Source organism: Triticum urartu, chromosome 2A (genome assembly GCF_056163025.1).
Source record: "Triticum urartu cultivar PI428250 chromosome 2A, HENAU_Tu73, whole genome shotgun sequence".
Taxonomy (NCBI): Eukaryota; Viridiplantae; Streptophyta; class Magnoliopsida; order Poales; family Poaceae; genus Triticum; species Triticum urartu.
This window is the reverse complement of record NC_141874.1, coordinates 208,148,553-208,166,600: the sequence shown is the minus strand read 5'-3', so window position 1 is coordinate 208,166,600 and position 18,048 is coordinate 208,148,553. Positions and strand designations below refer to the sequence as shown.

The 18,048-nt window shown below is 45.7% G+C and overlaps 1 protein-coding gene across 2 annotated transcripts; it reads left to right on the top strand.

Moving 5' to 3' along the window:
- The first annotated feature begins 5,908 nt into the window (after positions 1-5,908).
- Positions 5,909-13,917, top strand: LOC125536780 (cysteine-rich receptor-like protein kinase 6). 2 transcript variants are annotated; one of them, XM_048700049.2, is made up of 7 exons: positions 5,909-6,825; positions 11,881-12,015; positions 12,191-12,321; positions 12,401-12,611; positions 12,783-13,020; positions 13,095-13,245; positions 13,352-13,917. In XM_048700049.2, exons 1-7 carry the CDS (start codon positions 5,973-5,975, stop codon positions 13,688-13,690), a joined length of 2,058 nt encoding a protein of 685 aa, XP_048556006.2. In that variant the 5' UTR covers positions 5,909-5,972; the 3' UTR covers positions 13,691-13,917. The 2 variants fall into 2 exon arrangements, with proteins under 2 accessions (XP_048556006.2, XP_048556005.2); XM_048700048.2 differs by lacking the exon at positions 5,909-6,825 and adding an exon at positions 9,532-10,491.
- The last annotated feature ends 4,131 nt before the right edge of the window (positions 13,918-18,048 follow it).

The window sequence follows — 18,048 nt, the reverse complement described above, 5'->3', positions numbered from 1 at the left end:
TGGACATTGGTCAAAATTATCCTTAGTGAAATAAGGATATGTTTCTCGATTATGGAGGTGACAAAATGTTCGTCGTAAAGGGTTACGTCGATGCAAGTTTTGACACTGATCCAGATGACTCTAAGTCTCAATCTGGATACATATTGAAAGTGGGAGCAATTAGCTAGAGTAGCTCCATGCAAAGCATTGTTGACATAGAAATTTGCAAAATACTTACGGATCTGAATGTGGCAGACCCGTTGACTAAACTTCTCTCACAAGCAAAACATGATCACACCTCGGTACTCTTTGGGTGTTAATCACATAGCGACGTGAACTAGATTATTGACTCTAGTAAACCCTTTGGGTGTTGGTCACATGTCGATGTGAACTATGGGTGTTAATCACATGGTGATGTGAACTATTGATGTTAAGTCACATGGCGATGTGAACTAGATTATTGACTCTAGTGCAAGTGGGAGACTGAAGGAAATATGCCCTAGAGGCAATAATAAAGCTATTATTTATTTCCTTATATCATGGTAAATGTTTGTTATTCAAGCTAGAATTGTATTAAACCGGAAACATAATACATGTGTGAATACATAGACAAACAAAGTGTCACTAGTATGCCTCTACCTGACTAGCTCGTTGATCAAAGATGGTTATGTTTCCTAACCATAGACATGTGTTGTCATTTGATTAATGGGATCACATCATTAGGAGAATGATGTGATTGACTTGACCCATTCCGTTAGCTTAGCACTTGATCGTTCAGTTTGTTGCTATTGCTTTCTTCATGACTTATACATGTTCCTATGACTATGAGATTATGCAACTCCCGTTTACTGGAGGAACATTTTGTGTGCCACCAAACGTCACAACGTAACTGGGTTATTATAAAGGTGCTCTACAGGTGTCTCCGAAGATACTTGTTGGGTTGGCGTATTTCGATATTATGATTTGTCACTCTGATTGTCGGAGAGGTATCTCTGGGCCCTCTCGGTAATGCACATCACTTAAGCCTTGCAAGCATTGCAACTAATGAGTTAGTTGCAGGATGATGTATTACAGAACGAGTAAAGAGACTTGTCGGTAACAAGATTGAACTAGGTATTGAGATACCGACGATCGAATCTCGGGCAAGTAACATACCGATGACAAAGGGAACAACGTATGTTGTTATGCGGTCTGACCGATAAAGATCTTCGTAGAATATGTGGGAGCCAATATGAGCATCCAGGTTCTGCTATTGGTTATTGACCGGAGACGTGTCTCGGTCATGTCTACATTGTTCTCGAACCCGTAGGGTCCGCACGCTTAAGGTTTCGATGACAGTTATATTATGAGTTTATGAGTTTTGATGTACCGAAGGAGTTTGGAGTCCCGGATGAGATCGGGGACATGACGAGGAGTCTCGAAATGGTCGAGACGTAAATATCAATATATTGGACAACTATATTCGGACATCGGAAAGGTTCCGAGTGATTCGGGTATTTCCGGGAGTACCGGGGAGTTACGGGAATTCGTATTGGACCTTAATGAGCCATACGGGAAAGGAGAGCAAGGCCTCAAAGGGTGGCCGCACCCCTCCCCATGGGCTGGTTTGAATTGGACTAGGGAGGGGGGCGCCCCCTTCCTTCCTTCTCCTTTTCCCTTCCCTTTCCTTCCCTCCTACTCCTACTACTTGGAAGGGCTCCTAGTTCTACTAGGAAAAGGGGAATCCTACTCCCGGTGGGAGTAGGACTCCCCTAGGGCGCGCCATAAAGAGGGCCGGCCCTTCCCCTCCTCCACTCCTTTATATATGTGGCCAGGGGACACCCCATAGACACACAAATTGATCTTCGTGATCGTTCTCTTAGCCGTGTGCGGTGCCCCCCTCCACCATAATCCTCGATAATATTGTAGCGGTTCTTAGGCGAAGCCCTGCGACGGTGGAACATCAAGATCGTCACCACGCCGTCGTGCTGACGGAACTCTTCCCCGACATTTTGCTGGATCGGAGTCCGGGGATCGTCATCGAGCTGAACGTGTGCTAGAACTCGGAGGTGCCGTAGTTTCGGTGCTTGATCGGTCGGGCCGGGAAGACGTACGACTACATCAACCCGTTGTGCTAACGCTTCCGCTTCCGGTCTACAAGGGTACGTAGACAACACTCTTCCCTCTCATTGGTATGCATCACCATGATCTTGCGTGTGCGTAGGAATTTTTTTGAAATTACTACGTTCGCCAACACTTAGCTCAAGGGGAATAAGGTGAAGACGAGGTCTTCTGAGTTGAATCTCAGCCTCCCTAACCAGACGTACAGTTGTCACAGCAACTGGAACTGGTCCAACAAATCATTGTTTTCAACGAGTCACTGGTTTCATCTTTCTTTCCCTTTACTTATTGTTGGTCCTTGTGAAGTCATTGTATGATTGCATTATCTTTTGTCTTCATTGAGTGACTGCTTGTTCTGATTGGTTTCACAATATCTTCCTACCTGATCTTTACTGCCTAGCTGCTATTAGTCATTGTGCTTTCACTTCATTGAATACTTGACTATGGTTTGCCTAGTATAGTCTACCTTCCGCTGCATGGTAATAGGTTTATTTCTATCGTTTGTCTTCAAAATTTCCATGTTTTTGAAGACTTTCATAAAAAATGCCTATTCACTCCTCCCCCTCTAGTCGATCACTAGCACTTTCAGTCTCATATAAAGTAATTTTCTCCATGTTGCAAGAGAAAATGATTTTTTTTCTCTAGAAACTCATATAGAAAATCTTGCCATGGCAACTATTTGCAGAAGCAAAAGTGCGTAGCGGTAGAAGATTATTGCCATGTCAATTGATGGCAATTTGCCATAGCAAACATATGTCTAGTTATAGTGATTTTGCCATGGTATAATAAATTAAACGATGTCTAAAATTTATGAGAAATGAACGAAAAAACGGGTATGAATTATAGCAATTTGCCATTGCAACTATTTACTAAACAAAGCCGTCATGGCAACTGTTTGACGCGGCTCCTCTCCGCCGCTCCCCTCGGCCTCGGTATCCCCCGCCGCGTACATGCTGGGAACTGACAAGCGCTGCTCCTCTCCACCCCCGCCTCCCCCGTCGTGGTACACGGCGCTCACCGCTCCCCTCCGCCTCGCAACTCCTGTGACTCGATAGTGCGGGGTGTGTGTGTATGTGTGTGGTAGAAATGAATGAATAAGGCCAACTCCATCGCGCGACCCCATCCTGTCCGGTCCCGTCCATTTGAGGTAAAACGAATAAACGAGACGGCCCAGCGCGCGACGGCCCGGATCTATCTGGTCCGTTTTGTGTTCGGGCCGACCCATTTCAGGCGCATCTTTGCGTCGGGTTTGGGTCGTCGCGGACACCGAACGGACGCGCCACTCGTCCGCGTGGCGGGGCGGCCACCTACCTCCTGCTCGTCAACATCAATGCGCACGGGTGGCAGACCCCAACTGTCATCGGCCCAGTGGAAGGTCGCCGTCCTTCTTAAATGGGGAACCCGTGGACCGGTCGTCGTCCACACTGCTTCACTCCATCCAGCGGCCTCTTCGAAACCCGACCGCGCTAAACCCTAGCCCCCTCCCTTGTCGAGCTCGCCGGCCGGCCACCCTCGACGCCATGAGCTTCTGGAACCGTAAGGGGAAGCACGGCCGCGAGGCCGGCTCCTTGTCGGGGCGCCGTGCCGGCTCCAGGAAGGAGGCCGCATCACCACCACGCCGGGCCCCCGCGCCGACGGCTTTCTCCATCACCCCCACGTCCGCCGGCGAGCGCGACCGGCACTACGTCCGTGCTTTGGTGTGCCGCCGTTATTGGAAGACGAGGACGCCGCTCCCCTGGAGCGACGTCCACCTCCCCAACAACCGGCACCTGTCCGCCGATTGTGTGCCGATCCCGGCGAGCGGTCGTGCACGCCGTCAAGAGATCGCGCGCCGCCGCCTCCTCCTCCCCGACGACCTGTACTACGACCACAGGTATGCCCCCGACTCCCCACTGTGGGACACATGGCTCCAGGACGAGCACGACGTGCGGCGCGCGTCCTACTTCGCCGACACCGTGTCGGGGCCGCGGAGGCCATGTGCAGAGGCGCGCGGGCGTACGCGGGTGCGCGGCCTGACGGCCACGCCGTCACCTTCCTCGTCTCCGTCGCCACCTCCCCCTCCTCGCATGACAGCGGAGGAGGAGGCCCGTCTCCTGCAGCGTGTCATGGACGACTCCATGAACACGCACGACGAGTGGCAGTGGGATGGCCTGGAGGAGACCATGGCCCTCTCTGCCGCCGGGGACGTCGCCTTCCCGGAGCTGCAGATGGCGGCCGTCACCTGTGGACGCCGGTCCACCTGTGGACGCCACCGGCCTACGTCGACCTCGTCAGCGACGACGACGACACCGGCTGCCAGTGAAGACGGTGACGGCCACGGCACCGACGGGCATGGCAGGAGCGCGCGGGTGCGTTTTTTATTTTGTTTTTATATATTAATTATGAAACTGGGCCTTTTAAGTGGTAGTGGAAACTGGGCCGTTTTGTGGCCAACCCCTATATATGTTTTATATTTTTTAAATGTGTTTATTTACTTTTTTTTAGTTATTTCATTCTAATTTTTATATTTTTTTTATTCACGTCCATCCCGGATACGATTTGGGGTGCGGTCGCCCGGTGGGCGCACGCATGACCCATCTAACAAAGCCGGATACGTGCGAATCTATCGACGCTCCGAAGGGACAAAATCTGGTCAATCCGGACGTCCGTTTAAGGTCGCGCGGTGGAGTTGGCCTAAGAGGAGCTGGGCCGTGGTCGATTCATTATGTGATTCGTGCTGGAATAAATTGACGGCGACGAAGCCGTTCAGGATGAGATGCCAGATTCCCGACGATTGGGCGTTATCATTTGGGGAAAAAAGTACTCAAGGAAAACTCGGTGGCCCTGCATGTGCGTGTCCCAAATCCGCTCTTGCATGTTGTGGTACTTCCAGGATTACTTCAACTCTTCAAGGGGAACTAAGGGAGTTCTTAGCGGATCTATGGAGGCAGGCTAGTAGCGAGTAGTCCCCTTGGATTTTATGCGGAATGGAGAGTAATCCCCGGTTGTAAAAAGTGGACCGGCATCTTGCTCTTTCTCTCTACGAATACATGATACGTGTGCTTGTTCGTCGTATTTAAAAAAAGATAGCAAGAACCATGCCTCTCGAGCAAAGGAACTGTGCAGGATAAAGCGGAGGAATTTGGTAGAAAAATATGCCAGGAAGAAGAATTCCAAACGCACCAGTGTATGCACCCGCACGGCGAGGGCAAAGTCCGTCAAGTTCGACAGGACTTAACTCGACACTTTGTCGTGCGGAAATCGCTAGTAGGGTAGATCTTTTTCCACTTACGAAACCATGAAAAACTGAACTGAAGTTTCCATACAGGCCACGTAAACTCACGTGGAGTACCTCCCCCGGTCGTTTCGGTTGTTCCCTGGGCCATGTCGCGTCCTCCACCGCTGTCGCCGAGTTGACACGGCCGATAGCCGCCACCGAAGCTAGCTGAGTGCCTAGGCCCCGCTAGCATTTATAGGTGGCCCCACATTTTCAGACCCACCAACGACTCTCCAGTACGGTAGTCAAGTCAAACCAGCCCCAGAAGAGTCAACACCAGACCCCACCTCCAGTACTCCCTCAGGCCCAGTTCTTTTGTCAGAATCTGAAAATTCTTCCAGAATCCGACCCCTATCGAACTTTTCCCAAAATCTTTAAGCCCTATTTATTTTACAATCCTATTTAATTAGACACTAACTAGATAGAATTATAAAACAAACGAGGTTCAAAGATTTTGAAAAAAGCTGAGTAGGGGTCGGATTATGGAAGAATCCCCATATTATGGCAAAAGAACTGGGCCTCAACCTAGCGTTCTTCTACCCTGCTTCACCCGACACCTTGCTTTAGAAGAGTCGCCACTCGCCACCAACGCATCTTCCACCGCTAGCTCGTCGGCTCGCCCAAGCGGCCAAACGCCATGGCCTCGCACCACCGCGGCCGCATCCCCTCCTACCTCGCCACCGCCGCTGCCCTCCTCCTTGCCTTCCTCCTCCCGCCGCTGGCCGCTTCCCAGTGGCAGAACTGCGGCAAGAACGGCAACTTCGACCAGAACAGCACCTACCAGGCTAACATCCGGGCCCTCTCCGTCACCCTTCCCAAGAACGCCTCCTCGTCGCGGACGCTATTCGCGGCCGACAGCTTTGGCACCGTTCCGGACATCGTCTACGCGCTCGCGCTCTGCCGCGGCGACGCCAACGCCTCTGCCTGCGGCGCTTGCGTCTCCGACGGCTTCAAGGACGCGCAGCAGCTCTGCCCCTACAGTAAGGTCGCCGCCGTCTACTACGACCTCTGCTACCTTGGCTTCTCCAACCAAGACATCCTCTCCGCCACCGACGGCGACAACAACGCCCTCACGCTGGTGAACAGCGAAAACGTGACCGTGCCAGCGAAGGTGTTCGAAGCCGCCGTGAGCGTCCTCATGAACGCCACCGCGGATTACGCGGCCGCGGACTCCTCCAGGCGGTTCGGCACAGGGGAGGAGGGGTTCGAGACGATCGACAAGGCGAAACCCAAGATTTACGGTGTGGCGCAGTGCAGGCCGGATATGTCACCGGCAGATTGCCGGAGCTGTCTCGCAGATATCATTACGTACATCCCTCAGCACTTAACAGGGAGGCGGGGTGCTAGGGTTGTTGGATTGCGGTGCAACTACAGGTATGAGCAGTATTCCTTCTTCACCGGGCCTTCTATGCTGCAGCTCCCGGCGCCATCCGTGGGGGCACCTCCATCTCCAGCGCCGGCCAACGTGACGCCACCGCCAGTCGGAGGAGGTGAGCTTGGAGAAATAATTTCATCTTATTTGCACCATTCAGTCTTTAGACCAGAAGTAATTTCAAAATTGAGGGACAAAAACAGTGAGATTTTATTTTTTCGGGAAGGTAAAACGGTGAGGTTCGATCTGCGAAGAAACCAAAAAGTACAAACTCAAGGTGGACAGGATCAATTTCTATTATTTAATTTGATTCTAGCATATAATTATAGAGTGTCAACACCAGCCAGGGGCCTTTTTACAGTCTGATTCAGTTGTGCTAAAATAAGTAATCCAGTCTTCAGAGTTCTGTAAAGAACTCGGAATAAATTAGTTTGTAGGACAGCTGAGACAAAACAAACCTTGGTAAACTGAAAAAGTAAGTAATGAGGGAAAGATTGCTCTCAACAAGAAACTTTGAAAATTTCTGTTGTTTGGTCTTGACTACTGCGCAGTCGCGTAGCTATCAGTTAATTGACTGTGCAACAGCCATCACCGGTGTGGGCAAGCGAAAATCCTACACTTACGGACAAGAAGGCACGGAAGAAACGCACGGGATTACATGTCCCGAGTCCCAACTAATTTCCCTCCCCTCCTCCCTGATTTCAACTGTGGACCTTCCTGAATTTCAATGAACCATTGCCAGGTCAGTCCGTAGGTTGTCGTACGTTAATCTGTGTCCGTAAGTCTAGCAAAACCCGGGCAAGCATCATGGGTTGGATCCGGCAGGCGGCCGTGCTTCCAGCTCCATCACTCGGCGATGCAACTCTACTGTAGCCGGTTGCACCTCCGGGCCCAAAACAGATGCAGCTCTGCCACCGCTGATTGCAGCTCCGCACACTCATCAGTTCTAGCTTTGCCCTTTGCCGGTTGCAGCTCCTCCACTCGTCGGTTCTAGCTCTGACCTTGAGCGCTGCTAGCGAGAGTGTTGCGACGCAGCGAGGGGTGCTGGAACCGGTATCTAATGGCCAGTGCATAGAAAAGCTGGAAGAAGAGGTCTGCTTTGTTGGGGCGTGCAAGGCTTTTTGCTGCAAGCCCGGGGTGTCATGCTGGGACTGTCGACGAAATTTACTGGAATCAGCGGTCTGCGGTGCTGCGATGGGCCATCTTGCGTGCTAGGATGCTGGAACCGGCGGTGACATTTGTTGGAACCAACTACTTTGGTGTTGTGATGGGCTTTTGTGCAATGCCACAATCTAACGACGAGCGCAGTGACATTTGTTGGAACCGGCTACTTGTGGTGTTGTGATGGGCTTTTGGCATGCGATGATGTCGTGCAATGCCACAACCTAACAACGATGACCGAAGACTAACTAGTTGACAAGCGCTCCTTGGAAGCCTCACAACAATCAGCGTCATTTGGCGCACTCTCAGCCGCCCGTCACATGTCACGCTTTGGACACGTCATTTTGATTTTTTTTCCGCACCTGTTTTCGGCTTTTTACACGGGTTTTTAGGTTTTTTCGACATTTTGGTTTTTCATCGTAAAAAAAATTGTGAAAAATGTGTTTTTTTTCTTCCGCGAGAGGGACCATTTTGTTTTTGAGAGAGGCACAACCATGCCTCTCGGAAACAAAAAATATATGTTTTATGCTTTTTTTCCACGAGAGGCACGACCGTGCCTCTCGGGAAATAAAAAGACGCGTTTTTTTAATCTTCCATCAGAGGCATGGTTTTGCTTCTGCGAGAGGCACTATCATGCCTGTACGTGCCTCTTGAAAACGAAAAAAAATGCATTTTCTTTTTTTTTTGTTCCGCGAGCGGCACGGTTATGATTTTGCGAGAGGCATGGCCGTGCCTCTTTCGAAAAAGGAAAAAAACCGTGCTCCCGGTTTGGTTTTTTCTCGTGAATTTTTTTCATTAAAATCTATCGACATGAGATTTAGTTTTGAAGATCTCGACACAAGGAATCCATCGATGAAAATAATGTGAGATTTGGACGCACGATTTGGGAGATAAAACATTTTGAATAAACACATTTACGAAAAAAATAAAATCTCTCAGGTTGCAAGAAGCACATGCAGCACAACACTTTGTTACAATCTAAAAAAATAAAAGTGATCTTTGCTAGGAGTATTCCTCAATTAATGATTTTGCGGTGACACGGTGCTACTATGCCCAACGGAGATGGAACGGCGGGCGGTGCTGCGACCCGCCGATGACGAAGATGGACTCGATGTTGGGCAGGGACGCAGTTTCGGTGCCTTAAAGACACCTGTCTTTGGGTCACTGACATGTGGACCAGCCATCTATTGAGCCCATATATTATAGACACAAAGATAGATGCCTTAAGACACCGAAACATAGTCCGTTGGGCAGATAGACGAGTCGCCCTCCAGATTTCTGCGGTTCCAAACGCACCGGTACCCGCACGGGGAGGACAAAGTCCGTCAAGTTCGACGGGAACGTGCCTGAACTCGACACTTGTTGTCGTGTGCAAATCGTTGGATCTTTTTCCTCTTGTGATTGTGAAACCAGGAAAAACAGAATTGAAGGATCGATCTAGGCCACGTAAACTCACGTGGAATACTTGCCGGTCGTTTCGGTTCTGCCCGAGGGCCACCGCTGCCCTCTTGAGTCGGCATGGCCGATAGTCATAGCTGGCTGAGTGGCCGGGCCCGCGAGCATTTATAGGTGGCCCCACGATTTCAGAACCCCCAACCACTCTCCAGCACAGTAGTCAAGTCAAACGAACCCCACAGGAGTCAACACCAGACCCCACCTCCAGTACCCCTCCCCTCAACTAGTCTTCTATATCTTCTTCGCTTTACTTGTCGAGCCACCACCGCTAGCTCTACGACTCGTCGGCTCGCCCAAGCGGCCAAACACCGGACCATGGCCTCGCACCACCGCGGCCGCATCCCCTCCTACCTCGCCACCGCCGCTGCCCTCCTCCTTGCCTTCCTCCTCCCGCCGCTGGCCGCTTCCCAGTGGCCGAACTGCGGCAAGAACGGTAACTTCACCACGAACAGCCCCTACCAAGCAAACATCCGGGCCCTCTCCACCACCCTTCCCAAGAACGCCTCCTCCTCGCGGACGCTCTTCGCGGCCGACAGCGTCGGCACCGTTCCGGACATCGTCTACGCGCTCGCGCTCTGCCGCGGCGACGCCAACGCCTCCGCCTGCGGCCACTGCGTGTCCAACGGCTTCAACGACGCGCAGAAGCTCTGCCCCTACGGTAAGGACGCCGCCGTCTACTACGACCTCTGCTACGTCGGCTTCTCCAACCAGAACATCCTCTCCGCCACCGGCGGCGGCAACAGCGTCCTCATACTGATGAGCGACAATAACGTGACCGCGCCAGTGGAGGCGTTCGACGCCGCCGTGGGCGTCCTCATGAACGCCACCGCCGATTACGCGGCCGCGAACAACTCCAGGCGGTTCGGGACCGGGGTGGGGGGTTTCGAGACGGTCGACAAGCGGAACCCCAAGATTTACGGTGTGGCGCAGTGCAGGCCGGACATGGCACCGGGCGATTGCCGGAGCTGCCTCGGAAGTATCATCGCGATGAGGTCCCAGTACTTAATCGGGAGGCAGGGTGGTAGGATTCTTGGATTGCGGTGCAACTACAGGTATGAGCAGTATTCCTTCTTCACCGGGCCTTCTATGCTGCAGCTCCCGGCGCCAACCGTGGGGGCAGCTCCAGCTCCAGCGCCGGCGAGCGTGGGGCCACCACCAGTCGGAGGAGGTGAGCTTGGAGAAATAACTTCATCTTGTTTGCACGATTCAGTCTTTAGGCCTGAAGTAATTTCACAATTGAGGGAAGGGTGGCGGAGTTTCTTCCCAGATCGAAGCTCACTGTTTTACCTTCACGAAAAAGTATAAACTCAAGGTGGACTGGATCGGGTCCATTTGGATTTACACGCCAGGTGCCTTTTTACAGTCTTATTCAGTTGTGCTAAAGTAAGTAACCCAATCTTCAGAGTTCTGTAAACAAAGGTAAGTAAACGAGGGAAAGATTCCTCTGAAGAAAAAACTTTGGAGATTTCTGTTGTTTGGTCTTGACTTCTGCGCAGTCCCGTAGCTATCAGTTTATTGACTGGACAAAACGGAGAATTATACGTGTTCAAAGTCTTGTGATGACCGGGCCGGGCCTGCATGCTTGGCCGATTGCTAGCCATAGAAACTCTTCTGGAAAGGGTGCGTGTTGGAATTTGTAGCACTCTTGACTCTTCCATGATTTGGTTAGGCCTCGTTTGGTTTGGAGGAATCTTGTAGGATTTCTAGAGGATAGGATTTTTGTAAGAAAAATTCCTATGAAGTCCTTTGGTTTGTAGGAATGGATTCCTATTCCTATATAGGATAGGAATCAATCCTTCACATTTCAAAGTGAAAAAACATTAGGGTTCCTTTGATTCAAAGGATTTGCATAGGAATTTTGGAGGATTAGAATCCTTAGGAATTTTTCCTATATTTAGTTGTTTGATTCATAGGATTGAATCCTATAGGTTTTTTCCTAAGGAATTTTTTGTACTACTTCCCATAGGATTTCTAGCATCCAGTCAAACCTCTTTGAAAGAATCCTTCGGTTTTTCTATGATGCAATCAAACAACCTAAACTCCTATAGGATTGAGATGAGCATGACATTTCAATCCTATGTTTTTCCTATTCCCATGTTTTTACAATCCTGCGAATCAAAGAGGCCCTTAGCCTAGACTCAATGGAAAAAAAATCCTATCCTATGAATCAAGTGACATCTCTTTCCCTATAGGAAGTGAGATGCATGCCACCTCACTTCCTATGATTTTCCTATTCCTATGATATTTCTATCCTATGAACCAAAGGAGGCCTAAATAGGTATATTGACGAACAAAATATCTAGTTTATCTTCTGGTGCTGGTGCATGAGCATATGGGTTTTTCCTCTTTAGACGGGCCATTCTCATTTCCCATCCCACAAGCTTTTCAACGCACTGCAAATAACATGGTTTGGCTAGTTGGAATTTATAGAAGAAGTTGCAACTAAAAGCGTAACTGCAGTTTTCCCCCCTTCTTTTCTTCCATGAATCACTATCGGCGATTCATAGAAAAAGGACTTTTTGTTCCATTCACTGACACTGGCGCCTGCCGTTTACAGGAAGCGCAGGGAACAAAACAGCTAGAATTTTAGCTATTACACTGCCGATAGTTGCTGCAATACTGGCTGCTGTTGTAATTTGTCTTTATCTATGGAGGAGGAAGAGCAAACCGGCGCGGAAGACATCACTATCATGTAAGTCCTTATTTTTTTTGCAAAGCATGCAAGTCCTTTCTTGTTCACAAATGGAATCAGTTTTTGAAAACGTTTCTCTACAATCGAAACCAAGGTTTTCCTTTTGGCATTTGAAAATAGTTACATTCGTGTATTAATTTACACCATTATTAAAGTGTCTTTTCTCTTGTCATAGATCCAACTAATCCAGAGGACATACAGAGTATCGATTCACTCATTCTCGATCTATCAACTCTACGAGCCGCAACAGATAACTTTGATGAAAGGAATAAACTTGGTGAAGGAGGGTTTGGTGTGGTTTATAAGGTGCTAATCATATCATTTCACAAAGGCTTTTTATTCGGTATAGTGCACTTTTAGTAAATAAATATCTCCATTTGTACAGGGAATCCTTCCTGACAATGAAGAAATAGCAGTTAAAAGGCTCTCACACAGCTCTCGCCAAGGGATAGAGGAGCTCAAAAATGAGCTTGTTTTGGTTGCTAAGCTTCAACACAAGAATTTAGTGAGACTTCTTGGTGTTTGCTTGGAGGAACAAGAAAAGTTACTTGCGTATGAATACATGCCCAACAAAAGCCTTGACACCATTCTTTTTGGTAGGGCAACTCACCAAACCATTTTGCAACAGTGAAACAAACACCTACTTCCTCCGTCCCAAAATAAGTGTTTCAACCTTAGTACAACACTAAGGTTGAAACACTTATTTTGGGACGGAGGGAGTAAAATATATTGTGTACTGTTCTGATGTTTTTTTTCCTGTGTGATAGATCCTGATAGGAGCAGTCAGCTTGGTTGGGGGACGAGATTTAGGATAGTCAATGGGATTGCTCGAGGCTTACAATACCTTCATGAAGATTCTCAGCTGAAGATAATTCACCGGGACCTCAAAGCGAGCAATGTTCTTTTAGACTCTGAATTTAATCCTAAAATTTCAGATTTTGGCTTAGCAAGGCTATTTGGCAGTGACCAATCCCATGATGTCACCAACCGTGTCGTCGGAACCTAGTAAGTGCTGGTGACATTGCTCTTATAAGATATTTCAGAGCGCATGAGTCCGTAACGTAATGTTGTTATTTCAGCGGATACATGGCCCCTGAGTATGCTATGCGTGGGAATTACTCTATCAAGTCAGACGTGTTCAGCTTCGGCGTCTTGATTTTAGAAATCGTCACTGGAAAAAGAAACAGTGTCGCATATGACTCCGAGCAAGCTGTAGATCTCTTAAGTTTGGTGAGTACTTTGAGTTTTTGACTGTTAAAAACTTCGGCTTCTACGAAAAGCTATAATTTGTAATAACAATAAGAGCAATTTGTAATAATCCATCTACCGAATGCAGGTGTGGGAGCACTGGACGATGGGAACAATTGTAGAGATCATGGATTCGTCTATGACTAGCCATTCTCCAGGAGACCAGATGCTCAAGTGCATGCACATCGGACTTCTGTGTGTTCAAGAAGACCCCGCTGATAGACCGATGATGTCGGTTGTGACTGTCATGCTAAGCAGCAGCACTGTGTCTCTCCAAGCTCCATCAAGGCCAGCATTTTGCATCCAAAAGAGTGGCATGAACTACTCAGGCATGCACACAGATCCATATCCAGGAGTTTCACATTCTACCAGCAGATCACCTATGTCACCCAACGAAGTTTCGATTACTGAACTTGAGCCGAGATAAGTCCGAGACTGATGATGTATTCATGATGTACGCCATTCTTGCCAAAATAACCTATTTTGATTTAGGGAAAGACCCTACATCATATGTATAATCTACTCGACACCCCCGTGGTAGAAATTTTACTGAGCAATGGCATAATACGCCAGTATAATTATATTGTCGGGGTTGTCTATTTGTCGGGTTACGGCAACATTTTAAGATACGCTATCATCTCAACTTGTGGATCACTATCCTGTATATGCCTTATGTTGAGTCTCCATATGAAGTTCGTGGTCCAAAAGGTGAACTTGAACTTCAATAAAATAGAAATCCATTATATCCCTCGTTATAGTAATATCATCTTTTTCTTCTTTATAGAAAGTTAACTTCAAGTCTTGTTGCTATTTTTGGCTGAAGATCGATGAGTTCGGTCCTGCAATTGCAGAGCCAATTAACTTCGTCTTTGTAACATTGCGAAAAATATGCCCAAGGATTCTCTTTAAAAATTTGCCTAAGGTTTGGTTTTCTTTTTCTGAGTGGTGCCTAAGGTTTTTTTTTTCTTTTTTTGAGGGGTACCTAAGGTTTGGTGAAACCTCACATGGGAATTGTTAAAATTTTCCAAGCAAAAGTTGGAAGGGTCACCAAGCCAATGTGGAGCGGGAGGCATCGGCTTATGACCTGCAGCCCTGGCACGCGGGCGCGTCTACTTATCACTTGGAAGGAACACTTTTTTTTATCAGTAACTTTATTCCTCAAATGATAGACATATCATTTACAATATTTGGAAGAATAAAGTCAGGTGGAGAAGAGTCCCAAAACTCTGAAGTTCTGATGCTAAAGCAGTGTTTTGCCAAACAATCTGCAGCTAGATTGGCTTCCCTACAACATCGAACAAAATAAACAGAAGAAAACTCCAACGCAGAGCCTTGTACATGGCCCAGGCGGGCCATAATGAATTCGTCTCCTTTACCCTCCAGTAAAGCTGCACTTGCCCTCGACTGCGGCGGCACCGGATCGAAACCTGCCGACCCAAACGCCTTCTATTTTTCTTTGTTTTTTCATATTTTTTGTTTTATTTTCCTGTTTTTACTTTTGTTTATACTTCCATAATATTCTAAATAAATATATTAAAAAATATTTTACATAAAATTATTTGAATAAAATGGTAATCAAGCATTTTAAAAATGTTAAATGCGTATAGAGAAAATGTTTCTCATGATCCAAAAAATGTATACAGGAAAAAATGTCTATGAAAATCATGTAAAAATGTTAATCAAGCATTTGAAAAATATTAAATACATATAGAGAAAATGTTGATCATGTATTCAAAAAAGTTGAGCACATATTTAAAATTTATTAATCAAGCATTTGAAAATGTTAAATGTGTATAGACCAAATATTGACCATGTATTCAAAAAATGTTAAACTTGTATATAAAAATATTAATCAAGCATTTGAAAAATGTTAAATGTATATAGAAAAATGTTGACCATGCATTTAAAAATAGTTAACCTTGCATTTGAAAAAATGTTGTACCCGCATTAAAAAAATGTTAATATTGCATTTGAAAAATGTTTATCAAGCATTTAAAAAATGTGCATAGAATTTTTTTGACCATATGTTCAAAAACATTTATCTTGTATTGAATTTTTAAAATGTTAAACTTGTATTTGAAAAGTGTTAATCAAGTATTTGAAAAAAATTAAATATATATAGAAAAAATGTTGACCATGTATACAAAATAGTTAATCTTGTATTTGAAAAAATGTTAATAAATAATTTGAAAAATGTTAGCTGTGTATAGAAAAAATGTTGACTATGCATTAAAAAATGTTAATCTTATATTCAGAAAATGTTAATCAAGCACTTGAAAATGTGTATAGAAAATGTTGACCATGTATTAGAAAAATTTAAACTTGTATTGTATTAAAAATATATTAAACTTTTATTTAAAAATTGTTATTCAAGCATTTTAAAAATGTTAAATGTGCATGAAATATTTTGACCGTGTATTAAAAAAAACTTAATCTTACATTTGAAAAAATGTTAATAAAGCATTTGAAAAATGTTAACTGTCTATAGAAAAATGTTGATCATGTATTAAAAAACTTAATATTGCATTTGAAAAATATTAATCAAGCATTTGAATATCTTAAAAATGTGTATAGAAAAAATGTTGAACATGAACTAAAAAAATATTAATCTTGTATTTGAATTTTAGTAATGAAGAACGAAAAGCCTCAAAAACAAAAAAAGCCAAAAAGCCCATGAGAAAATGATGAAAAACAAAACAAAACAAAACTATAAACGAAGAAAATTTATGGCTACTAAGAAAAAAGATGAAGAAAAATAGAATAGAAACGAAAAAACATTAACAATGAAGAAAGATACACTGAAGAAAAAACCTAGTAAAACATAAGAAAACAAATGAAACAATGAAAAAATAATGGAGAAACAAAATACAAGAAAAACCGTGAAGAAACAAGAAAAAAGAAAGAAAATGAGCAAAACATAGTGAGCGGACGAGCAAGCGAGCCGTGAGCGCACATAAACGGGTCGACCTGTTACTCTAGATAGCACGGGGAAATCCTACAACGAGACAGAAGCCAGTATTGCACTAACCGAGATATAGCTTTTGTGCTTGCACACCTCTTATATCTCTCCCTGCCAAGCAGTCCTCGCCTCTCAAGCAATTTAACACCGCACTTCTGATGGACTTGAGGCGGCACCGCGACAACAAGGTGGCCTTTTTCATTAGAATTGTCCTAGTTTGAGAGGGAGGGCTTTTACGAATTGGTTGTCCTAGTACCAATGTAGAAATGTTTACACACAATATTGATTAGTGGTGCGGGCATATTTCGTACGCTACCAGTAATAGGTAACTAGTGGTGTGTCTCAATCTTCACATGCCACAAAGTGTGTGAAACCTTGACCAGACATAAGTTAGTAGTGGCGTGTCAGCTATGTGGCACGTCACTCGTACTATCACTAGCGCTAATGTGGCACCTAACTGGCATGCCACGAGTAACCTGTGCCTTTTCTACATGCTACTGGTATGATGCGCCAATAATCATGTTGGCATGCTCACTCATTAATCCTCTCACTTCACTTTCTTCTCCCCTTCCTGTTTTCTCTTGTTTCACTTCTCCCTAGCTAGTTTCTCTCTTAGTTTTTCTTCTTCCTCTCCTCCATCCTCTTCACACTAGCTAGCTAGATCACTCTTTTATTCTTACTCCAATCCTCCCCAATTTTTCTCTTCGAGCTATGTGACCGTTAACGGAATCATCGGAGCTTAGAGAATCCACAAGAGCCATGCGCGCGAGCCCAGGTCTGCCGAGAGGGTAGAAAGATTGGGTCTCCAGTGCCTTAGCCAAGCCCCCTTTTGCTACCGTTGGCTCGGCCATGAGCTCCCCATTGTGGCCTATGTAGTTGATCGCGATCTCCCGCTGCAGTAGTGCGTCCGTCCGATTGAGCAGCAAATTGTACACCACCGACTGTGGAGCCCCCTAGAATTCCGCTAGGCCACACATGCTCATTTGTGCCTGCCTATGCCCTATTGCTAGGAGAACTTCCTACACACAATGGAATTTAGAACGAGATTTCTTCATCTGCCCTGGCATAGATTCTCTCTATGTGTCAGCAATTTTGCATGCATATAAATCTTATTCCTCACATCATTATTACAGACATCCAGAAAGAAGTCTCTTGCCACACATGGATACGGATCGGTCTCATAAAGAACGTAAGCGAGTTACTCGACTCCTACCATAGTCCACGGAGACATCAGCAAGTCAAAAATGATGAGATGCAAGCCCAAAACAGCAAGATGCGTGCCAAGATGAGGAAATTGCAGAAGCTTTGATTTGCACTTGTTACGGTTGGACTCATACTCTGGAGTGAAGCGGTAGCAATATTCCTTCTTGTGGAAGTCAATGCAGTGATGGTGTTTTTAGTTTAGATAATTAGCTAAAGTAACAACTAGCATTATGTTTATCCTTCAGCTATTTATGTTCTCTTGATTAGTAATATGTACCATAGCAACATTTATTCAAGCTAGTTTAGGCAATTAGCTAGACCGAGTAACAATTATCAATTATTGTTTAGCCTTCAACTATTGTGTTTTCTAAGTAATATGTACCCAGATCAATATTAACATTTCCTACAGTTTTTAGGTTGATAACACTAAAACAGTAAAAAATAGAGTAAAAATTAGCCTAATTAAATAACACTTATGAAAAAGCAGAGTACAAAAGTGAGTAAATAACACTAATAAAATAGACTACAAGAATGAGCATGAATAACACGAAAGAAAAAAATGAGCCTAAATAATACTAAATAAAAAAATAGACACCAAATTACACTTAATAAAATTTAAGAAT

Bases quoted from the DNA above. Each gene is read 5' to 3' on its own strand.
- LOC125536780 (XM_048700049.2), top strand. From the start codon at position 5,973: ATGGCCTCGCACCACCGCGGCCGCATCCCCTCCTACCTCGCCACCGCC. The intron at 12,322-12,400 runs GTGCTAATCATA...CCATTTGTACAG, and splicing joins GGTTTGGTGTGGTTTATAAG to GGAATCCTTCCTGACAATGA. The intron at 12,612-12,782 runs GTAGGGCAACTC...CCTGTGTGATAG, and splicing joins CCTTGACACCATTCTTTTTG to ATCCTGATAGGAGCAGTCAG.